General features: G+C 33.8%; 1 protein-coding gene across 13 annotated transcripts in view; it reads left to right on the top strand.

Annotated features, from left to right (window-relative positions):
* Herc4 (HECT and RLD domain containing E3 ubiquitin protein ligase 4) overlaps positions 1-25,678 on the top strand; it is a 121,274-nt gene that overhangs the window by 31,025 nt on the left and 64,571 nt on the right. For all 13 annotated transcript variants that reach the window (XR_007350086.1, XR_007350079.1, XR_007350083.1 and 10 more), the window contains 4 exons: positions 4,166-4,242; positions 7,893-8,114; positions 9,256-9,347; positions 12,156-12,286. Coding sequence is in view for 7 of the 13 variants with exons in the window: in XM_048810097.1 (XP_048666054.1) it covers positions 4,166-4,242; positions 7,893-8,114; positions 9,256-9,347; positions 12,156-12,286 (522 nt within the window). In the remaining 6 variants the exon portion in view is untranslated. The remainder of the gene's footprint in view (positions 1-4,165; positions 4,243-7,892; positions 8,115-9,255; positions 9,348-12,155; positions 12,287-25,678) is intronic.

Genomic DNA, 25,678 nt, shown 5'->3' on the forward strand with positions numbered 1-25,678 from the left:
TACTTGTTATTGATCTGTTCAGGTTTTCTGTCTTCATGGTTTAATCTTGGTAAGCTGTATGTATCCAGGAATTTGTCCATTTCTGCTAGGTTATCGAATATTGTTGGTGAAGAGTCATTCATAATAATCTCTTTTGAGCCACTCAGTTGTAATGTCTCCCTTTTTTTTTTTTTTAAATTTGTTTTCTCTTTGTTATTTTGACTAAGGGTTTGTTAGCTTTGTTTTTTTTCAAAAAACCAATTCTTCATTTTTTTTCATTATCTCTGCTCAGCCTTTTTTTTTTTTTTTTTTTAAGTTTTAGGTGGACACAGTACCCTTATTTTATTTATTTATTTTTATATGGTGTTGAGGATTGAACCCATTGCCTCACACATGCTAGGCAAGCACTTCACCACAGAGCTACAACCCTGGCCCAGCTTTTTTTTTTTTTTTTTTTACCCCTCTTGTTCTTAATCTGTAAGATGCAATGATGGGTTATTTGAGTTCTTCTGCTTTTTAAATATAGATGTTGATTGCTTAAAAACTCCCCTGTTAGTACTGTTTTTATTGTCTTACATAGATTTTGACATGTTGTGTTTTGATTTTCATTTGTTTGAAGAGATTTTTGATTTCTTTCTTGTTGTTCAAGAATAAACTTGTGCACTGGGAATATAGTTCAGTGATAGAGTGTTTGCCTAGTATGTGCAAGGCCCCGGATTCAGTCCCCCATGTTGCATCCCACCCTCAAAAGTTCCTTAATTTCTGTGTGTTTAGATAGTTTCCAAATTATTTTACTTCATACATGTTTTTCAGTGCATTATAATTGTACATAATGTTGGGATTTATTTTTACTTGTTTGAGTTTTTAAAGTTTTTCTTGTTACTGATTTCTAGGTTTTTGTTTGTTTTTGTTTTTGGTACCAGGGATTGAACCCAAGGGCACTTAACCACTGAGCCACATCCCCAGCCCTCTTTTGCATTTTATTTAGAGACAGGGTCTCACTAAGTTGTTTAGGCCCTTGCTAAGTTTCTGAGGTAGCTTTGACATTGCAGTCTTCCTGTCTCCCTCTTGAGCTGCTGGGATTGGATTGCAGGTGTGTGCCACCGTGCTTAGCTTGATTTCGGTTTTGAAAAAAAAAATTGAGACCTGTTTTATAGTCTATTATATAATCTGCTCTGGAAGCTGTTCCACCTAGTGATAAGAAGAATGTATTCTGCATGTGTTGTTGGAATGTCCTGTAGAAGTCTTTTAGGTCTGGTCCATTTGGTCTGTGGTGCAATTTAATTCTGCTCTTTCTCTGTTGACTTTTTGTCTGAATGAGATATCCATTGTGTGGGATAATAAAGTCCCTTACTATTATTTTATTGGAGTCTGTCTTTCCCTTTTAATACTTGATTTACATTTAGTGCCCCTATATTGTGCACATATATATTTAGAATCATTATTTCCTCTTGATGAGTTGACACCTTTATCATTGTACAATGACTTTCTTTGCCTCTATTGCTTTTGATTTAAAGTCTGTTTTTATCTGATAGGATTATGGCTGCTGCTCCTTCTGGATTTAATTTGTGTAATATCTTACTATATCCCCTTACTTTCATTGTATGTGTGTCCTCTGAGGTAAAGGTTTTTTTTTTTTTTTTTTTTACAAACATTTAATTGGGTTTTATTTTTTCCTTTTTTAAAAAAAATCCATTCAATCACTTTGTATCTTTTAATTGGAGAATTTTTTATCATTGACATTGAAGGTAGTTATTGATAGGTGGCAAGGTCTTAGTACAACCATATTGTAATTTGTTTTCTGGTGTTACTGTAGTTCTTCTTTTTTTGTTTGTTTGTTTGTTTTTGCTTTCTTACTCTTACAGTTTTCCTTTGTGATTTTGTCATTTTCTCTGGTAGTATGTTTTGATTCCTTATTAATTGTGTTGGTCTCTGCAGATTTTTGTGGATACCATAAGGCTTACAAAAAAACATCTTTTGATATAGCAACTATGCTGAAATAATAGCACCTTAACAAGATTGTAAAGATAAAAACAACAACAACAAAACAAAAAACCACTACTAAAAAATACTACACTTGACTCCATTCCTCTGCACATTTTGAATTTTTCATATCTCATTTTTACGTCTTTATTTATTGACATGAATATGGTCATTATGGTTTTGGTTTTCATCTTCATATTAAAAATATGAAAAGTTTACTTGTGATGAATTCTATAACATTCTGTTGTGATTAAGTATTTTCTAACTTGTTATCTGTGAAAAAATGGAACTTGGGAAAACAATGTAGTAAATTGTTACCACTCAGAATATTTTTTTTTAATTTCTGAAAGCTGAGGAAACAAAGCAGATCCCTATCTCTGTTATTAGTGTTTAATAATCTACCGGAAGATGAAAGGAGATACTTTTTTCTTCAACATAGTAATGCCACAGTAGAATGTATTTCTTTGTGTAATATGTACTCAAGAAATTAGCATTTGTGTTATAGGGCAGTATTTTGGAAAGGAGAGTCACTGAGTTTAAATTACTTTGCAAATTTAGAAGATTTTTGGTAAACTTTATGACTAATTTAATACTAAAGCTTCTAAGACTTTACAGATTCATTTATCCTTTAATAGTGCATTCCTTACATAGTATTTGCCAAGCACTATGGTAGGTATTAGGGATTCTAATGCATATAAGTTACATAGTCGGCCTTTATGGAACTTATTATTTAGCAGAGGAGATTAACATTAAATGAATAGTATGTACACTGGTAATTAGTAATAACATGCTGTGAAGAAGAAAAGCATAGTGTTTTATGAGAATGTAGTATTTTGAAATGTTTGGTTTTGCAAGTTCAAGTAGATAACTGAAATAGTTTTTTCCCCCAAATATTAAATATAGTGAACAGATGAATGAAAGATGTGTTTAGTGCACATAATAATAGTAAGTTTACTATTTACTAAGAATAAACGGCATAGTTGTAATTTCCATGTTTTTTCATTCCTAATTCTTTCTGCATTACCAGTGTTTAATTTTGCTATTGGAAAAAAACCAGCATTTTGTTACATTTGAAAATTTGATCCTACATTGGATCCTGCTAATTTGTTGGATTCTGCTAAATTTTAGCACTACAGACTCTCAAGCTTTGTAGTTAAGAACATAAATCCACTAAATAAAAATATATCTAATAAAACAATATGGAATTAGAGTAACTCTCCTTTTTCCTGCTCACAATTTGATTTGCTGAAGCTGCTTCCCGAAAATCATGGGTATCGACACTCTATTCAGAATTTGCTCTGGACTCTCATTTGGCAGAATCAGGTCAGATGGCAGTATCAGGTAAAGGGAAATAAGAAACATGTTTTTTTTTTCCCCCCCCGCCCCCCCTTTTTTTCCTTGAAAGCATTCACTCAGGAAAAACAGTAGAAAGACCAGGAAAAGGGGAAGTATATAACATGATTTAGGATGGTTTGAAGCACAAGGTTAATAGATATTTGTAGTGTTTTTTTTTTTTTTCTCCCCCAGTTAGCCTTTAGAATTGCATTGCAATTAAGCAAACATTAGAAAGGGAGGTGGGATTATAGAAGTATTAGAACAAACACAGATGACAGAAAATAAGATTTAACATATCAGTGATAATCATAAATGTGAGTTGATTAAATTTCCCTAGTAAGAAAGTTAGATGTCACTGATTGATTGATACGTAAACAAAACGATGACCTAAAAGGAATAGATTTCATAATTTGTGAATTGATAGAAAATATGATAGGAATCCTTATTGGTTCTAAGGAATCTAATAGAGAAGAACATGTATTAAACTAGACCAAACACCAATTTAAATCATATACATTTATTTTACAAATATATTGCCTCGTTTCACACAGTATAGATTTTTTAAAATTTATAATAAAAGGAAATTCTGAATTGTCAGAGCACTATGAAGAGTATTTGACATGTGAACATTGTTCACTTTGCTTAAGTATTTTCTTTGAGGGTTTTTTCTTTCATAGCTTTTACTTTTTTATATTTAGATCTTGGTTACCGATTTTTTTTAATATAATTTTTTTGGTAAATTGGCCTTAATTGAGGTCAGTATGAAACTCTGCACATAGTACATATTCAGTAAATAGCATGAGTAAGTGACATTCAAGATCCATTTGTTAAATGGAATGAATTGATCCTGCTCTTTCTTCTTTTCTAGAAATATTAAAAGTTTGTCAGATATCCAGATAGTACAGGTTGCTTGCGGTTACTATCATTCACTTGCACTTTCTAAAGGTAAGCATTGTTTTTATTTTCTTCCAATTTATTACTGATGCTTTGAGCAGAAAGGGCTCTGACTTTTTAATCTTTCCCAAGATTGTCCTGGTTCTTCTTGATCTTTTTCATCCAATATAAATTTTAGTATTAGCTTGTCAGTTTTTTTAGACAAAGAACTTGATGGAATTTTGATATTTTGTTGTCTGTAAATGAATTTGAGAAAAATCTTTACAGTATTGAGTCTTGGGATCTTGAACATCTAGAGCTCTCTGTTTTTTAAGTCTTTTAATATTTTTCTTAGTATTTTGTTTTATGTGGAGAGATCTTATACGTTGTTTAATTAGTTTTTTTTTTAACCTTTGTATAATTTATTTTTATGTGGTGCTGAGGATTGAACCCAGTGCCTCATATGTTCTAGGCAAGCGCTCTACCACTAAGCCAGCACCCCAGCCCTTTTATTAGATTTTTTTTTCCCTCTTAGGTTTGCTTTTTTTTTTTTCTGTTTGTGAATGGTGTCATTTTTAGTTGTTTATTATAGTGATGAAATTTATTTTTGTTTTTAACTTTTCACTTCATAATTAAAAACTATTTTTTCATAGCTGGGGAAGAATGTCCTCCAATCTCATTTTAAGCTCACAGATAAACTTTTTGTGACTAAAAGTAGAGAAAGTATTTAAACATACTGTTAGCTTTGTGTTCCTGTTTTACTGATTTTTTTTAAAAAAATATTTTTTTAGTTGTTGATAGGCTTTATTCATTTATATGTGGTGCTGAGAATCACAAATGCCAGGCAAGTGTACTACCACTGAGCCATAGCCCCAGCTCTTATTACTGATTTAATTTAATCTTTATATTCCAGCTGAGAACTAGGACATAGGTTAGTAAAGGACCTGCCATTCTTTTTCTTTTCTTTTTTAAGACCATTTATGAAAATAAGTTCCTGGGTCTTTTTTTTAATCATCATCATTATATTATTAAATTCAGTGAATGTCTAGGGTGAGCTACTATGAATAAAATACTGGGATAGAATTGTGAGGAAACAAACAAACCAAGACAGTTTTAGGGGCTCTAAAGTCTAGTGGGAGAGGCAGATATCCAAATAGTTTGAGGAAGGAAAAAAATAGTTAATATTTTGGTCAAGATAGAAGTAAAATCCTTTGAGGTAAATAAAAAGTCATTGGTTCTGATTAATAGAATGGTAGCATAAGGAGAAGATTGCTATTTGGTATGAGTCTTCAAAGATAAATAGAATTTAAGAAATATAGAATTATTAAGTGGTTGGGGTGTTGACAAAGGGGTTAGTATTAGTAAAGACATGGAGCCAAGAAGGTGTTGTAATTGAGTATTGGCATATGGTTTTATGAATTGTGAAGGTTATGGGAGATATATTTCAGTTGAGGCTGAAATACAAACAAAAATGTGTTACAAAAAAGGACCTTTAATGTTGTATTAAGGAATTTGGATTTCTGTAGGCATCAAGGAATGAGGCATCTCTGTATTCTTTGCTGTTGCTCTGCTGCCTTCTTTTTTGATATTTTGGTAGGTAGATCCAGCATATATTTAGACCCCAAGAATATACAAATGAGGGCAGTTTTCCATCTTGACCTTGTTTTTTTTTTTTTTTTTTTTTGGTGTGTGTGTGTGTGTCTACACAGCTTATGCTTTAGCTAGTATCACATTCATCTAACAATTTGTTGAACATTTAGTGTGAACTAGGTACACTGTAGTATATAGTGATAGGCAATACATAGGCCCTCATGATAACAGCCATACAATAATGATACATACTACCATAGGGTTGTAAAAAAAAAAAAAAAAAAGTTTGAAGTATCTAGAACATTAATAGGGAGGACTGTCCTTAATCTGGGTAATCAGGGAATGAAGACTTCTCCTGATAGAAAGTAGAAGGGTACCAGATAAAGATGAGGGGAAGGTTTAAACAGGGAACAACAAATGTGTGAGGAGCAGCTATTGAAAAATTCAAAGGAAGACAACTAGGATTAGAGTACAGTGAGTGAAGGAAGGTATGAAATGAGATTGGAAACATGTAGATCATACAAAGCCTTACATTCTTCAAAGTGTTGTCCCAAGAGCAATTAGAAAACACCAAATTTTTTTTTCAGGCAAACAAAATTACCAAATCTGCCTTTTTATAATATTGCTATGCAAATATGTAAATATCTTCTTGTATGCATATAGAACATTTCTGAGAGGCTGAGAGGACTTACTAGTAAAGGGTAGAAATAGTTCTTAGAAGAAGAATTTAGGGACTTAAGTTATGGAGGGAAGCTTACTTTTTTAAAAATTTGATACTGGGACTTGAACCCCAGGGTCTCTTTACCTCTGAGCTACATTTCCAGTCCTTTTCCATTTTTTATTTTGAGACAAGATCTAAGTTGCTTAGGGCCTCACGTAAGTTGCTAAGGCTGGTCTGAAAGTTATGATCCTCCTGCCTCAGCCTCCCCAGTTGTTGGAATTATAGGCACATGCTGCTGTACCTCATAGATGCTTGCTTTTTAAGTGTGTACGATTTTGTGGTAGGAATTTTTAAAAAATGCTTGTGTATTGTGCTTGGGTTGTGGCTCAGTGGTAGAGCATTTGCCTAGCACTTGAGGCACTGGGTTTGATCCTCAGCACCACGTATAAACAAACAAACAAATAAATATTTGTGCACTGAAGCATTTAACTAGTTTAATGCCAGTTATTGGTTTAATAAAGATAAAAAGATGTCTGAAGTTATGAAATAGTCTGGCACTGGGGGAGTAAAACAAACTGGGGAAACTTACATAACCAGGTACAATGGTGAAGAACAGATCTGTCATATTTTTCTTTAGAAAGGAAATTATATATAATCTAGTGATATGGATATGTATGATATAAGAGATGAGGGGTTATTAATGATGGTTCCCTAGTGTGTTACTGAATAAGTTACTGTTATTTACTGAAATGGGCAACACTAAAAAGAGGTACAGGTGTGGAAGATAGAGTGGAGATCATGAATTCAGTTTGGAACATGCTTAGTTAGAAGTGCATTTGACATATCCAAGTATGAACGTCAGGTCAACACTGGGTTATATGGATTTTGCTCAGGAGAGATTTGGGCTAATGATAGATTTTGAATGTGATCAGCATACAATTGATAACTGAAGTTTTGAGCTCTAGATGAGTACCTCTTGGGAGATATTGAGGAATATTAAAATAGAAGAATATTAAAAGAGCTAGCTATTGTGAAGGATCGTAAGGACAAGATTATCCTTACTTAGATAATTCTCCATCAGTGTAATTAATCAAAATAAAATGTAGAGGGCTGGGGATGTGGCTCAAGCGGTAGCGTGCTCGCCTGGCATGCGTGCGGCCCGGGTTTGATCCTCAGCACCACATACAAACAAAGATGTTGTGTCTGCCGAAAACTAAAAAAATAAATATTAAAAATTCTCTCTCTCTCTCAAAAAAAAAAAATGTAGAATGTTCTTATAGATAATACTCTAGGTAGTATAAGTATTTTTTATGTTTATATGAAATAAACCTAAATGCTAAAAAGATCATGAATGTTTCCATCTACTGAGAGGAGCAATGTCCCAAAATAGCAGATGATCTTCAAATCAATTTTTTTTGTATGTTAATAATAATTTTGTGATTTTGTTATTTGTTTTATTTTTGTTTTACAGCAAGCGAAGTTTTTTGTTGGGGACAGAATAAATATGGCCAGTTGGGTTTAGGCATTGAATGTAAAAAGCAAGCTTCACCACAATTGATTAAGTCTTTGCTTGGAATTCCGTTCATGCAAGTTGCAGCTGGAGGAGCCCATAGTTTTGTACTTACCCTTTCTGGAGCTATCTTTGGATGGGGACGCAACAAATTTGGTCAGCTAGGTCTTAATGATGAAAATGGTAGGTTCTCATTATAGTTCAAATGTACTTTTTAAAAGACATGCTCTTTCGAGTTGAATGATTTTTATTGTGTCAGAGAAAAATGTGTTCATATTTTCAGAGGATCAGACTGATATGTTAATTTAAAAATATCTTTTGATAGCATTTTGAAGGAATGGTGGGAGGCAAGAAAAAAGGTTTAATTGTAAATTATATCTGAACAACATTTTTGGATGTTCCTTAAAAGATAGTTGAAGAGCATTCCTTCAAATTGGTAATCAGCATGTTTCATTATTGGCCACCATCAATTGAAAGAAGCCGTAAAATTATTTTGGCAAGGGGCTGGGTGCTTGCCAGAATACTGCCCCTCGAGAAAGGAAAACAAAACAAAAACTTCTGTAACCTGAAGTTTTAAATCTGTATTTCAGAGAAATACTTACATGATCTGGGTCATTAAAATTTTTTGGTTGCTTTCTCTTCTGACAGCGATGCTAGAGTCTTGACAATAAAATACTTTGAATCATAAGAAATTTTAACTATCTGAAACAATCAGGATCTTGGATGTGATTTTTCATAACTGCAGTTGATTAGCCAATATGGTACATAACAAAAATGGTAATTTTATAAAGTTCAGCATAATTGTGATGACTGAAATGTACAAAAGTGAGTTGTTAATCAAGTAACAACTGGTAATGATAAATAATATTCTCAAAGAATTAACTAATAAATCTATATAAGAAAAATGTGCCATGATACAATAGTATATATCATTACTGCTACAAAAATAGCAGAAAATAGAGTTTTCAATCTACTAAGTAGAATCCTGTGAGCATAATCACAAGGTAAATATATAAAGAATGATGTGTATATAGAAAATTAGAAGCAGTTAAATAAATTTTTTAACTTCCTTGATTGCTCAGTCCTGTGCTTATTGGCATATAGGTTGCTTAACACTTAAGTATTTAAATCCTTACTTTATCACAGTATAATGGATAGATAGGCCTGGGAACCTAAGTTTGTAGGCTCGTACTGTAAAATCATTGACTCATAGTTAAAATTATTCAGTCATCACTGTGTTGAGCTTGGGAAGCTGTATAGAAAACACATTTAAAAGAATTTCAATTTAAAGAATATTGTTAACATCTCTTGTTGGAATTTTCAGATAGGTATGTTCCTAATTTACTGAAGTCGCTAAGATCTCAGAAAATAGTTTATATTTGTTGCGGAGAAGATCATACAGCTGCGCTAACCAAGGTATTATGCTCCTAAAACTTTATTATTACTCATAATAGTTCTTCCATAATTAGTGAATGTTTCATGATTTTTATATTAAAACTTTAGGTTGAAATTGATGTTTCAAAAATAACTAGTAAAAAGACCTAGATTATTATTTATTCTTAAAAACAATTTGCATTAATTTTCAGCCTTAACATTATAAAATATGATATACTTCTTACATGTTATGTATATTGTGTTTCTCAACAGTTACATGAAATAACTGGTTGAATAATATTTTTGAAAAAATTATCCCATTTTAGTTCATCAGACTTGCCATGCTATGTGTATCAGTCCCATTTATATTACATAGCTTTATCTAATTTGAAGTTACCTTCTATTTACTTATAAACATTTTAGAACATGTAGTAGAGGAAACTTAATTTCTGTTATTTATAGCCTGAGTATTGGACAATTATAGTGAACTTTCAACACAGTTTGTCGATGGCTTTAACTTTTTCATCTCTCAATTTCTTGGGTGTGTGCCAACTCACTATCAGTACTGCCTAGTTTTCTAGTGTCTAGGAGTTAAATGAAAATGAAAATATTCAGGCTGCAGATGTAGCTCAGTGTTAGAGTTCTTCTCCAGCATGAGAGAGCACCAATCCCCAGCATCAAAACCCAAAGCAATAGCAAAAAACTCCATTCTATTAACCTTAACCGAAAAAGTATTTATTATAGTCATTCATGTGAACATAAAGAATTTGGCAAGGTTTTCATTGACTAAATTAGAAAATGGTGTTTTTATTTCTTTATCTTTGTCCTGCAAGTAGATAAAATTAAGAAGGAAATTATCTTTTAATAGACTTTTAAAATTCTGTACTTTTATTCTCTCATATTGAGAATTTTGGCATGACAAAGATTGTTTTTAGTCATTGTCAAATTTAGCGAATTTTAAAAAATGACCAATTATAGAAGTTAATGTTTAAATATTTAATCTTACTTGCTGTTAGTAAGGAAGTCTTTACTGTAAGTACTTACCAATCCTGTTATGTTTTGTTGTTTTTTTATCATTAAAATTACAATTGTAATTACTAAAGTCTTATTTTTAATCACTTTGTTTTATAAATTTTAGTCATTCTATATAGAAATAACAAAAATATTTTGTGTCAAAATATGTTTCATATGGTATCTAATTTTGTGTGGTAATTTGTAATAGACTAATAATGCTTTTCAGATAGAATCTATCGAATAACCATTTACTATCCCAGGATAGTAACTGTATCCATTGAAAGTTTTAAAAAATGTTTTCTACCAATCTTCTGCATTTATCTTTCAGAAGACAATAATTGGTGATATTTGTTCACTAGAATTTTTGGCATACATTATTTTAAAGAAAACTAGATTTTAAAATTCCAAAAGTAAATATTTATTTTCCTTTAAGTTAGAATATATGCCTCATATCTATATATCTTCTCCTTTGTGGAAGAATTTCTTATGCATAGATTAGCATTGCTTTATGAAGCAGCTTCCTTATGTAAATACCTACGTTAGGCTAACTGCATTAAGAAAGGTTTAAAAGCTGATTTTAAAAATACAATAAATGGAAAGACATGTAGTATTAGTGAGTATGGAGATACCACCAAAACATTCAGATTTTTTAAAGTTCATTTGCAAATTAATTATGTAAATCACATATAAATATACCTTTTGACTTAGCAATCCCACTTTTAAGAATCTACCCCAGAGATAATGAAATTTTACATCAAAGGTCATAGTTTTGCTATTAAAACAATTCCACAATAGCACACCTGTAATCCCAGCTAGGTAGGAGACTTAGGCAGAAGGATAATAAGTTTGAAGCAATCCTGGGCAACTTTGTGAGAACTTGTCTGAAAATAGATATTAAAAAGGACTGAGATACAACTCAGTTGTGGAGTAGTTGCCTAGTATCCATGAGGCTCCAGGAATGAGCCCCATTAATGCAAAAAGCAAAAATTCAAAACAAAGCATGGCCTGGGTTTTAGATGACTTAAGAAGTTAGTATTAATTTTGTGAGTGTGGTAATAGTATTAAGATTCTGTATTTTTTGTTAGAGACTTGAGCCATCAAATATATATACACCTTGATGTGGGAATTGACTTGATGACCACAATTTACTTCAAAGCATTCCAGTGCTTTTTTAAATTTTCACATAAAGTACTTCTCAAAAAGGTAAAGAGGAGGCATAAATATAATAAGATGTCCATTCTTTTGCCAGTTACTTTTGCCAGTTAGTGTAACTGAGCGGTGGCTGTATAATAATTGTATTTTCTTTCTACTTTTGTACATTTGTTGCTTTCTATAAATTTTAAAAAGAAAAAAATTTGTTTATAAAGAACATTTACATTGCACTATCTGCTTAAAATCACGATTTGTGCACTCTGGTTGCATGTAATTTATGCAGAGATTTATTTTCAAAGCATAATTAGCTTGCAAAATTTTATTAAGGTACTATCTTTAGGTATTTGTGAAATTTTATAAATGTGTACTTCAAATTCAAGAATATAATGAGGTTAAAGGCAATGCAAATAAGTAATCATTTAGCAAAAATATGAGCAACAACAAAAAATCCCCAAAACATTAAGTCTTTCAATGTAAAATATGTGAAAATTATATACCTTTTGGCCTGGAATTCTCTTATTTTGAAGACATTTTTTTCTTCAATGAATCATCTGTTAACTGTTAAATTTTGAAGACAATTATAAGAGACAAAATTGAGTCCATATTTAAGATCAGCTTATTTTTCTGAAAATCAGTTATTTTATTGACTTAGGCCTTCTAATAAATGGTTTTGTCTTTTTTTAGGAAGGTGGAGTGTTTACTTTTGGAGCTGGAGGATATGGTCAGTTGGGTCATAACTCTACCAGTCATGAAATAAACCCAAGGAAAGTTTTTGAACTTATGGGAAGCATCGTCACTCAGATTGCTTGTGGAAGGTAAGGTGTTCTAGAAAAGAACATTTTGGTCTTGATGCTATTATTATTTAGGGTTTGTTTAGTAAATTGTTTTAGGTATCTAATAATCTGAAATGAAACATAAATGCTTAATTTGCTGCTAAGGAATCATCAGTATAGGAAAACCATCTTTTATGTAGTGTTTTTTTTTTTTTTTTTTAAGGGAGTGCTCTCCTGTTTTTCATAGTGGCTGTATCATCTTATATTTCCACTAATAGTGCACAGGTTTCCATGTTCTCCATATTCTTAATAACACTTGTTAGTTTCTCTTTTCTTTATTTTTTTATTTGTTCTTTTTGGTTATACATGACAGTAGAATATATTTTGACATATCATACATACATGGAGAATAACTTCACACTTTTTTGATTATATATGATATGGTGTTACTCTGGTCGCGTATTCATATTTGAATATAGGAAAGTTATATCTGATTCATTCTACAGTCTTTCCCATTTCTCCCCTTTCCTTCCTCCCACTCCCCCAGTTGTTTTTTTTTTTTTTTTCCCCAAGTAGCCACCCTGGTAGGTGTGAGGTGATATGTCAGTGTGGTTTTTCTTTGCATTTCCCTGATGTTTAGTGATGCTGAGTATCTTTTCATGTGCTTACTGACTATATGTACACCTTTGGGGAAATGTTTGTCCAAATTCTATTCCCATTTTTGAACCTAGGTTTGGATTTTGTTTAAAAGTTCTTTCTGTGTTCTAGATGTTAATCCTCTGTCATGATTTAGAGCTATTTTCTTCTGTTTTTTTTTGGGTTGCCCTTGTATTATGTTGATAGCGTCTCCTCCCATCCCTTTGGCTAAATTGAATTGTTTCCTTATTATCTTGTGTGTGTGTGTGTGTGTGTGTGTGTGTAGATAAACTTTTATTTTTATTCATTTATCTATTTATTTAATAGATTATGACAGTGGAATGCATTACAATTCTTTTTTTTTCCTTCCCAGTTTGGATTTTTATTTATGTATTTATTTTTTAATACACGACAGCGGAATGCATTACATTTGTGTGTGTGTGTGTGTGTGTGTGTGTGTGTGCTGGGGATTGAACTCAGGGCCTTGTGCATGCAAAGCAAGCACTCTACCAGTTGAGCTATACCCCAGCCCCTACAATTCTTATTACACATATAGAGCACAGTTTTTCATATCTGGTATATAAAGTATGTTCACGCCAATTCATGTCTTTGTACATGTATTTTGTTTTTTTTTTTTATGCATTACAATTCTTATTACACATATATACCACAAATTTTCATATTTCTGTTTGTATATAAAATATGTTGACACCCAGTTGAGTCTTCATAAGTGTACTTTGGATAATGATGTCCATCACATTCCACCATCCTTGCTAATCCCCTGCCCCCTCCATTTCCCTCCCACCCCTCTTCCCTATCTAGAATTCATCTAATCCTCCCATTCTCCCCCTCCCTACCGTGCTATGAGTCAGCCTCCTTACATCAGAGAAAACAATTCGGCATTTGTTTTTACAATTCTTATTACACATATTGAGCACTGTTTTTCATATCTCTGGTTGTATACTATTATCTTTACAGTATATATTTTATGAGGGTATTGCTGTATTGTCTGGGCTGACTCCAGGTTTCTGTCTTCAACTTCTTGAGTAGATAGGTACGGGCATGCACCCTTACACCTAATAATGTCTTTTTTTAAAAAAATTTTGCTTTCTTTCTTTCTTGCTTTCTTTCTTTCTTTCTTTCTTTCTTTCTTTCTTTCTTTCTTTCTTTCTTTCTTTCTTTTCTTTCTTTCTTTCTTTCTTTCTTTCTTTCTTTCTTTATATGGTGCTGAGGATCAAACTCCTTGCCTCACATGTGCTAGGCAAGCACTGTACCTCTGAGCCACAACCTAATAGTGTCTTTTGGTGCACAAAATTTTTTAGTTTTCATGAAGTCCTGTTCGTCTACTTTGTTCTTTTGTTGCCTGGGTCTTTTGTGTCATATCCAAGAAATGATCACCAAATCCAGTTTTGCACTGTTTTCTTCTAAATTTTATAAGTTTACCTTTTAGGTTTAGATGGATGACTCATTAGAATTTAATATTTGTGTGTGGTATGAAATAAGGGTTCACCTTCATTTTTTAGTATGTAGATGTCTAATTTTCCCTGACCATTTATATAAAAAAGAATGTTCTTTCCCCCAGTGAATGTTCGTGGCATACTTGTTAAAAATCATTTGAACATATTAAGCTAGAATTTATTTCTGGGTTGTCTATTCTGCTCCATTGGTTTATATGCCAGCACACTCTGTTTTCATTACTAGACCTTTGTAATAAAGTTTGAAATCAGGAAGTGTGAATTCACCAGTTTTTTAATATTTTTTTCAAAATCATCTTAACTAATTGCAGTCTCTTGATGCCATAGGAATTTTACGCTGGGCTTTTCTAATTCTGCAAAAAAAAAAAAAAAATGGAATTTTAATAGTATTTATACAGACTCTGAACATTGCTTTGTGTGTCATAAACATATCTTAATACGGTCTTCTGTCCAGGAACATGGTATGCTTATTTTTTTAAGCTTTCATTCTGCTGCTTTGCAGAACTTTCTTTATTGTAACAGATGGTTTGTGTGTTTGTATGAACTCAGTGTGTTCTACATATACAGTGATTTTATCTACCTCACATATAATTTTACTTCTCCCTTTCCAGTTTTCCTTTTATTTACTGTCAAATTGTTCTGGCTTGAACATCAGGACTGTGTTGAATAGAAGTAGTGAAAGTGAGCATCTTTACCTTGTTTGTGATCTTAGAGAAGATCACAATCTTTGATCATTGAATATGATGTTCACTGTTAGGCCTCCCTGACCCCCACATTTTTTATTGGTGCATTATAGTTCTACATATTTATGGGATTTGTCATTACATATATGATTATGCACACAATATTATAATATAATTTGGCCAGCATCACTCCCCAGCACTTACTCTTCTGTTCTCCCTCTCGCCAATTCCATGGTTCCTTTCTTTTACTAATCTCTCTTTGATTTTTAGGAGATCCACTTCTACCTTTCTTTTACTTTTTCCTCTCAAGCTTCCACATATGAAAGGAAATACACAATCTTCTGAGTTTGACTTATTTTACTTGACATGATGGTTTTTAGTTCCATCCATTTTCTTGCAAATGCCATGATTTCATTTTTCTTTATGGCTGAATAAAATTCTGTTGTATATGTACGACATTTTCTTTTATCTATTCATGGATACCTATTGATGGATACCTAGGCTGGTTCCATAGTTTGGCTATTGTAAATTGTGCTGCTACAAACATGGGTGTGCATGTATCATGTAGTAAGATGATTTTAACTCTTTAAAATAAATACTGAGGAGTGCTATAGCTGAGTTATATTGTGGTTCCATGCCTAGTTTTTTGAGGATTCTTTATACTGATTTCCATAGTGATTGTACTAATTGAGTCTCACCAACAGTGTAAAAGTGTTTCTTATTCTCCACATCTTCTTTAACATTTATTGTTATTTGTATTCTGTATTCTTGATGATTGCCATTCTGATTGGCCTGAGATAGTGTTGATTTGCATTTCTCTAGTTGCTAATTTTGTTGAACATTTTTTCAGGTATATCTTCTTTTTGAGAATTGTCTGTTAAATTCATTTGCCCATTTATTAATTGGGCATTTGATTTTTTTTTGATATAAAGTTTTTGAACTCTTTATGCATTCTAGATATTAATCCTCTGTGTCAGAACAATAGCTCGCAAAGATTTTCTCCCATTCTGAAGATTTTCTCTTGACATCCTAATTGTTTTCTTTAGTCTGTGCAGAAGCTTTTTAATTTGATGCCATCCCATTTGTTAACTCTTGACATTATTTCCTTAGTTTTAGGGGTCTTATTGAGAAATTCAATGCCTGTGTCTAAAAATTGGAATGTTGACCCTACATTTTCTTCTAGGAGTTGGATAGTTCCTGGTTTAATTCCACGGTCTTTGATCCATGTGTCGTTGATTCTTGTGCAAGGCAAGAGATAGGGTCTAGTTTTATTCTTCTATATATGGATGATCAGTTGCCCCAGCACCATTTGTTAAAAAAAAGGCTGTCTTTTCTCTATAGTGTTTTTGGCACCTTTGTCAGGGATCAGATTACTATAGCTGTGTATTTGTCTCTTTACCTTTATTCTGTACCATTGGTCTGTATGTTTGTTTCTGTGCCAGTACTGTGCAGTTTTTGTTTCTGTAGCTCTGTAGTATATTTTAAAGTCATGTGTTGTGATACCTCCAGTATTACTTTTTTGGCTTAGAATTGCTTTTGCTCTTATGTGTCTCTTATTTTTTCTAGTGAATTTTAGACCTTTTTTTCTAATTTTATGAAGCATGTTGTTGGTATTTTGATGGGGATTGCATTGAATCGGTATATTGCTTTTGGTAGTATGGCAATTTTAACAATATTAATTCTGCCCATTCATGAACATGGGAGGTCTTCAGTCTTCTGAGGTTTTCTTCAGTGTTCTGTAGGTTTTTTTGGCAGGGGGAGGGGTGGGATTTAACAACGATTTATTGGATAAAACACCTGGACCTGGGTCCTGCGAAAGATGTTATGGGCGGATCTGGGCTGGGCCTGGGCTCACTCCTTAGTCTGCTGGTGTGAACCTTTTCTGGAGGCTGGGCTCCAGCCGATGCCTGCTGGTGGAGGGATGGACCTGGGCCTACTCCAGTGTTCTGTGGTTTATAGAGGTCTTTCACCTCCTTGGTTAGATTTACTCCTAGGCATTTTATTTTATTTTTTTAGGCTATTGTGAATGGGATTGTTTTCCTAATTTCTTTCTTAGCAGTTTCATTGTTGGTATATAGGAAAGCTATTGATTTTTGTAAATTGATTTTGTAAAATACTCTTTTGCCAAATTTGTTTATTAGCTGTAGCAGTCTTTGGTAGAGTGTTTGGTTGTTTTTATTATTCAGGTATAAGATCACATCATCTGCAAACAGTGATAATTTGACCTCTTCCTTTTCTAGTTTTATCCCTTTTATATCCTTCTCTTGCCTAGTTGTCCTGGCTAGAATTTCTATAAAGGAAATGCTTTCAGTCCCCTCTCCCCCCCATTTACTGTGAGGTTGGCTTTGGGTTTTTCCTTCTTTCTTAGAAGTTCTTTCTGTCCCTAGTTCTTCAGTGTTTTTATTATGAATGAGAGCTGAATTTTGTCAAAGGCCTTTCTGAATTGTTGAGATGACTAAGTCATCTTGTCCTTAATATTACTTATGTGATGAATTATATTTATTGATGTGTGTGTGTGTGTGTGTGTGTGTGTGTGAGTGATTGTAAATCTTTATTTTTATGTGGAGCTGAGGATCAAACCCAGTGCCTCACATGTGCCCCTGATTTGTGTATATTAAATCATCCTTGCATCTCTGAAATAAAACCCAACTTGGTCATGGTGTGCAATCTTCTTGGTATGTTGTAAATACAATTTGCTAATATTTTACTTATCTAAATTAATCAGGGATATTGGTCTGTAGTTTTCTTTCCTTGATGTGTCCTTATCTGGTTTTGGTATGAATGTCATACTGGCTTCATAGTATAAATTTGGAAGTGTTCATCTCTTTCTATCCCTTTATATTTTGTGGACTAATTTGAGGAGTATTGACATTAATTCTTTAAAAGTTTGTTAGACTAGGTGAGAATCCATCTGGTCCTGCAGTCTTCTTGATTCAGTTTTTGGCACATCTTGTTTTTCTAGGAATATATCCATTTCTTCTAATTTTGCCAATGTGTTGGAGTATAAGTTTTCAAAATAGTTCCTAATGATCTGCTAGATTTCTGAGATGTCTGTGGTGATTTCTCCTTTTTTTTTAATCTCTAGTTTTATTAACTTGATTTTTCTCTTTTTCTTTTGGTGATTTTGGCTAAGGATTTATTAATTTATTTATATTTTCAAAGAATCAACTCTGATTCATCTGTCTTTCGTTGTTATTTTATTCTCATGTTCATTGATTTTGCCTCTGATCTTAAAATTTTCCTTCTAATGGTTTTAGAATTGGTTTTCTCTTCTTTCTCAAGGGCTTTAAGATATATCATTAGGTTGTTTACTTGGGATCTTTCTGATTTTCTTATGTAGGCACTCATAGTTGTAAACTTTGCTGTTAGACCTGCCTTCATAGTGTCCAAGAGGTTCACTGTTCTCATTTGAGTCTAGTAATTTTCCAATTTCCCTTGATTTCTTCTATTACCCCTTTATCATCATTCAAAAGAGTATTTGTTCAGTCTCCATATGTTCATATGGTTTCTTTAGGGTTTTGTCATATTTATTAATAATTTCATTCCATTGTGATCTGATAAGATTTAAGGAATTGTACCAATGTTTTGTATTTGCTAAGAGTTGCTTTGTGGCCTAAACATATGGTCTATTTTGGAGAAGGTTTCATGAGCTGCTGAGAATAAAATGTATTAAGCTTTTGTTGGATGGAATATTCTGTAGATGTCTGTTAGGTCCATTTGATTTATAATATTTTTCAGGTACAGAGAGTCTTTAATGGGTTTATGTCTGGATGACCTATCTAAGGGTGAGAGAAGTGTTTTGAATTCACCCAGTATTATTGTACTTGTGTCAGATATATCTGAGACTTCAATTTGAGTATTATCTCTTTTATGTAATTAGTTATACCCATGTTTGGGGCATAAATATTTGTTACTGTTTTATCTAGTTGGATTGTTCCCTTTACCAATATGAAGTGAACTTGTTTGTCTCTTCTGATGAATTTTGGTGTGAAATCTGCTTTATCCAATATGAGAGTAGCTATTTTGGCTTGTTTGGGGGTTCCATTTTCATGGTATATCAATTTTCATCCTTTTACTTTCAGTTTGTGACTGTCTTTGCCTCTAAGTTGCATATCTTGCAAACAAATAGTTGGGTCTAGTTTTTTAATCTATTCTGCCAACCTGTGTCTTTTATTTGGAGAGTTAAGACCATTTGCATTCGCTGTTATAATAGAAGGATGTTTATTAATTCCTGCCATTTTGGTTTATTTATCATGTTTAATTTTGTCCTATTTTTCGCTTGCTTAGCTACCCTTCCAATGAAATTTGTTCTTTTGTGAGCTCTGATGTTTGGTTTTTATTTCATTTGTGTTCAGTATTTCTTACTGCAATGCTGATTCCATAGCCATAAATTCTTCTAGTTTCTTTTCATCTTGGAAGGTTTTTATTTCATCTTTGATTTTTGAAGGATAGTTATGTTGTATGTAGCAGTCTTAGTTGATAGTTATTTTCTCTCAGGATTTGGAATATATTGTTCCAAGCCCTTCTGGCTTGTCCAGTTCATGCTGAGAAATCTGAATTGATTTTGATTGACTTGCCTCTAAATGTGACCTAATAGTTTTCTCTTGAGGATTTTAAAATTTTATCCTTGTTCTGTATGTTAGGGATTTTATTATGATGTGTTGTGGTTCTTTTTAGATCTTGTCTCTTTGGGGTTCTGAATGCCTCTTGTATCTGTATGGTCCATCTAATTCTGAAGGTTTGGAAAATTTTCTGTTAATATTTCCCTGAAGAGTTTGTCCATTTCATTAGCCCAAATCTCACAACCTTCCTAAATTGTGATTCTTAAATTTCATCTATTAATGTTGTCCCAGAGTTCTTATATAGTCTGATCACAGTTTCTCTCTCTCCCTCTCTCCCTCTTTCGAATACTGTCTGAATGTTTATTGCTGGCCACTGTGTCTTCCAGCTCTGAGATTCTGTCTTCAGTATGGACTACTCCATTGGAGAGACTTTCAGCTGAACATTTTATTTGAATTATTGTGTCTTTCATTCATTTCCAAGATTTCTGTTTGGTTCTTTTTCAGTATTTCTATCTCCTTATTGAATTTCTCATTCATATTCTGTACTTTGTTTCTTTTTTTTTTAATTTTTGTAGATGTAGATGGACAGGACAGCATGCCTTTATTTTATTTATGTTTGTATGTGGTGCTAAGGTTTGAACCCAGTGCCTCACACATACTAGCCAAGCACTCTGCCACTGAGCCACAGCCACAATCCCTGTACTGACTTTAACTTGGTGATTTTTCTCTGTTCCTTTGGACTTTATTGATCATTTTAATAATGATTCTTTGAATACCTTATCTGATATTTTCTCAACTTGGTCTCTCTGAGTTGCTTAGCACCTTGCTGTTGTTGAGACTGTCTTTGAACTCATGATCCTCCTGTCTCAGCCTCCTGAGCTGCTGGGATTACAGGTGTGTGCCACCGCACCTGGCTTGGCACAGTTTTTACTTGCTGTAGTGTCCTAGAGTAATCTACATTGAGACCCATTTGTAGGTGTGATATCCAAAGTCTTTGTTTATTTATCTCTGTTTTTGCTATAGCTGTAGCATTGGTTATCTGTAGGTCGGACCTGGTGGCCCACCCCTAGACATTTGTACTTGGGGCCTGGTTGTCAGTTTGGGTTTTTGTCTCTTCTGATTTTTTTTTTTTTTTTTTAAGTATAGCTGAAGAACGAGTATCATTAATTTGTGTGCGAAGCAAGGTGCGCTGACTTCATTGAGTTCAGCAGTAGAGTTCCTACCTTGTGAACTTGTGATATCCCTGTAGGTTTCAGTACTTCATAGAGTAGGGGTAAACAATCAATAGCAATAACTAATGCAAACAATATATGACATTAAACTAAATACTTGGTTCCTATCATAATATCTACAATGTTAATTGCCACAAAAAACAAATGGTAGGGGCAGCAGTTGCCAACAGCAAACACAGTAAAAACAGCAAAAACAGTAAGTAACCATTAACTATCTAGCATGAAAGCAAATAGCAGGTGTCAACTATAGTCATCCATAGGAACAGTATTAATGGTGGGGGCAGGAGTTATATAAATCAATTAGTGCTAAAAGTGGTAAGAATACAGTTAATTAACAGAAAAAAAAAATGAGACAGAACGGTAGAAAAGAGTTTACAGTTGCAAAAAGTGATAACAAAAATGCAGAAAACAGCATTTGATGGTTATAAGGAAGTAGGAAAAATACAAGTAACAAAGTGAAGGGTGATCGAAAGAATAATAGAATTTGGCTATTACCATAAGAACAGAGAGGTAAACAAGAGAAAGAGACAAATAAAAACAATAGAAAACAAAATCAAAATATACTAATCAAAAATCCTAATCCTCAAAAGACAAAGCAAAGAAAAATAATTAGTTTTAAAAATGCTAAAAATGAGGAAAAATGAAAAAACATGTAATATATATCTATGAACCAATCAGCACAGCAACACACACACACAAATTAAAAAGAAAAAGAAAAAAGATTCTTAATGAAAAATTAAGGAATCATTTCCACTGAGGTGGTCAAAATAGTGTGGACAAGAATAGATGGTCACTGTGCCTGACTTTCTTTCCATTTCTTCTTCAGCTGTGTACTTAGAGTGAGAACAAGGATTGAACATCATTAACCCCTTCCTCTTTTTGTGGTGCTCACCAAGTTTCTACTTGGAGTGGCATAAGACTATAGCTGTTTCAAATAATTCTCGGCTTCCCTTCTCCCAGTATGAGGTAGGATGAAAGGGATAGGATAAAAGGGATGGGAAGTATTGTCCAGATGGATGCACTCCCAGGGTGAGTCTGCTGCAGAATTTTTTTTTTTTTGAACCGGGGATTGAACTCAGAGGCACTTGACCAATGAGCCACAACCCTAGCCCTATTTTGTGTTTTATTTTGAGACAGGGTCTCAACTGAGTTGCTTAGCACTTCATCATTGCTGAGGCTGACTTTGAACTTGCAATCCTCCTGCCTCAACCTCCGAGCCACTGGGATTACATATGTGCAACAATGCCCTGCTCTACTGCAGAATTCTATGAGGGGAATTCTGTGGTGGGGCTTAAGTCTAATCAGGCCTCAGGTGTTTTGTTAGGTGGTATCTGCTCTGGAGAGATGTGATCAACATATCCCTAGGGCTTGGTGATTGCTGATATCTGCTGGGAGTCTGGATCTCTGGAGCCTCCCAAGGATTCTACTCCTAGAGTATGAGGGCCAATCTTTCAACCCTTTCCCAGGCTTAGTCCCTGGGTGTATTCACACCTACCTTTTCAAATTCCTGATGCTGTTTCAGCTGGTTGTGTTATCTGCCAGACTCAGAGTGAAGCAAATTGGGCTTCCTTTGCTTTTCCAACTTGAATCTTCCTGGGCAATACATTATCTGTACCTGTTTTGTTTCTGTTCTGTGAGGTACACCCCAGGCCACACAGTAGGTGCTTGCCAGGACAGTATAGGCATGTTTGCTAAGATCTTCCGTTTTCCACAGCAGCAGCTGCAGTATGGCTGCTGCAGGATGGCTCTTGCCTCAGCTCTCCATGGCCATTTGGGAAACACTGGGCACTTTTTAACCACCAGTACATGGTGCAGCCTCTGAATCGTCTAAGGGCAGACTGCCTTTCTGATATCAGGTTTCTCTGTACGAAATCTGTTACTGTTTTCTCTGTGTTGAAGCAGCATAGCTACTGCTACCACTGCTGCTGGCTAATGTGGTTTTTCTTCTTTGTTTAAAGTACCCAAATTTTTGAGTCTCTTAAGACACTGTGTCCCATATTGAGTTTTAGTGAAATCCTGTATTCACCCTCCTCGCTGAGAAGCAGTACTCCTTCTGCTTGAATCCTGAGCTACAGAGCAGTGAGGAATGCAACTTTCCTCTAGCCCCTACCTTCGACAGTCCACCATTGGGTTTTCTTTTGACTTTCCTTATTTTGGGTAGTTTTTCCTCCTTCCCAGTTTGTCAGGTTTTTGTTGTTTTGTTTATTTTATTGTAAAAGTGTGTTTAAGTTTGTCAAGTGCTCTTTCTGTAGCTATTTGAATTATAATGTGTTGTTTTTCTCCTTCATTCTGTTAATAAGGTATACCACATTTTTTTTTTTTTTTTCCATTTTGAACCATCCTTGCATTCTAGGAGTAAATCTTGTTTGGTCATGGTGTATAATTGTCTTAATGTGCTGGTGTTTTTTATTGAAGATTTTATTGTACTTTATTGAAGGTTTTGTTTTGTCTTCTGCAGTACTAGGGATTGAACGCAGGAGATCCCCTGCCCTTTGTATTTTTTATTTTGAGACCGGGTATACTTTTTTGCTGAGGTTGTCTTAGAACTTGAAAGTCTCCTGCATCAATCTCTCACATCGCTGGAGTTACAGACGTTCACCACTGTTCCAAACTATTGAGGATTTTTGCATCAGCGTTAACAAGGAATAATGACCTATAGTTTTCTTGTAGTCTTTGGCTTTGTTATGAGGACAGTGCTGACCTCATTGAATTAGTTAGGAGGTGTTTGGAGAAATCTGAGAAGGATCCCCCCCCCACGAAATATCCAATCTCAGATTCTCTGTTTAAGCAACAAAAAAACATTCTCAGACATTCATAATAACCCTTCCTGTCACATTACTTTTTTTTTTTTAGTTTATATTTTTTTCTGTTAACAGAGCTTTCCTTGCCCCTTTCCTGTGATGCTAGGGATCCTGCTGAAGGCCTTGTATATGCCAGGCATGTGCTACTGAGCCACACCTCAAGCCCTGTCCTGGTCTCTTTGGGTTATTTGCATGAAATATTTTTTCTAGCCTTTTCATTTTCAGTTAGTTTATGTTTCAGATTTAAAATGAGTATCTTGAAGAGAATGTGTATAGCCACATGTAACAGCAATGTTCTAGTCTTAATGGGCCACATGTATGATATAGTCCAAAAGATTATAATAGAACTAAAAAATTGCTGTCACCTGTAACAGTATAGCCATCAAGACGTGAAGCATAATAAATTATTCCTGTGTTTGTGGTGATACTTGTGTAAACAAATCTATTGCACTGCCAGTCATATAGAAATACAGCACATACAATTATGTATAGTATGTAAGACTATACAACTATGTGGCTTATGTATTTACTATGAGTTCTATAGTATAGTGTGCTCCTATTATTTATTAAGTAAAAATATTTAATGAAAAAAACTATGCCATGTTACTCTAGCAGGAGCCTCATCTCATTTTTACTGAACCTCTTGGTTTTGTCATCTTTCTATTGTGCTTGATTTAATTTTTGTTCGTTATGACTCCTATGTGTACAAAATCCACTGCAACTATTGAATGAATGACCTGGAAAAAAATATGAGTAAGGACTACAAAAATGGAAATTCAGTGATGGCTCTTCCTTGTAGTCAGACATAACCAATTCCATCATAACTATGATTTTGAAGAACAGGGACAAAGTGATAGCAGTGGGATATTAAGTGAAATCATCCAGGTACAGAAAGACAAATTGTACATGCACTCATATGAGAACTAAAAATGTTGATCTTATAGAGGACTAGAAAGTGGTTACCAGAGGCTAGGAAGGGTAGAGGTAAGGGGAAGTAGGAAAGAGTTGATAAATGAGGGGGGTGGAAACATACAATTAGGAAGTTTAAGTCTTGTGTTCTTTAACATAGTAAGGTGATTATAGTGATTAATTTATTATATATTTCAAGAAACTCTTTTGTGAATGCTTACAATACAGAAATAATAAATGGTTGAGGTGATAGATATACTCATTTCCATTTAATGTGTTGTATGTATGTGTCAAAATAGCATACTGTACCCAATCACTACATATGATCATTATGTGTCTGTTTAAAAAAAGAATAAAGGACTAGAAGTTGTTAAGGATCTGCTTCATTAAATGCAAAAAGATTAATAGAAATTTAAAAAGTGTATGTATTTGTGACTGGAGAAACATCTAATGACCTGGATTGAAGACCAAACACAGAAGCATATCTCTCTAAGCACCATGAGGATCATGAGTGAAGCAAAGTTTGTTTGTATTACTGAAAGAAAAGGCTAGACCTGACTATAATAAATTTATTGCTAGCTCTGTGTGGTTTAAATTATTCAATCATCATTATTTATTACATCACGTGAAAGTAGTTAAGTATGAGTGCTGAGGTGAAGGCAGCTGAAGAATTTTTTGGAACTCTAGATATATACAAGAAAATTACAATCCTGCACCTTTCCTTGGGTGTGTAATTGTGACTTATATCCCTCCATATATGTGGTTGCTTTTGAATGTCCTAGACCTCCCAACAGGGGAAGAAGGAAAAAAGTGAAGGAAGGATAAAAGGGGTGAAGGGAAGAAGAAAGAAAAGACTGCGCCAGCCTTATAAGTCTTCAGCCAGAATGAGAAGGGTACAACGATAGCTATCTACCTTTCTGCATCTTGGCAGTCAGAAATGATAATAAGTGATCAAAACTCCATTCCCAGTATCTGGATAAGGTCCTTATTGCCCACCCTGGCACCTGTAAGCTATTCCTGGAACATGTTCATTGATGTGTGATGCAGAGAAGCCAGATGAATAGCTACTGCTGTGCTGAGAGCTGAGATTTCCTTGAATTAGCTACAATTTTCCATCTAACCCATCTCCAAGAAGT

Source organism: Marmota marmota, unplaced genomic scaffold (genome assembly GCF_001458135.2).
Source record: "Marmota marmota marmota unplaced genomic scaffold, marMar, whole genome shotgun sequence".
Taxonomy (NCBI): Eukaryota; Metazoa; Chordata; class Mammalia; order Rodentia; family Sciuridae; genus Marmota; species Marmota marmota.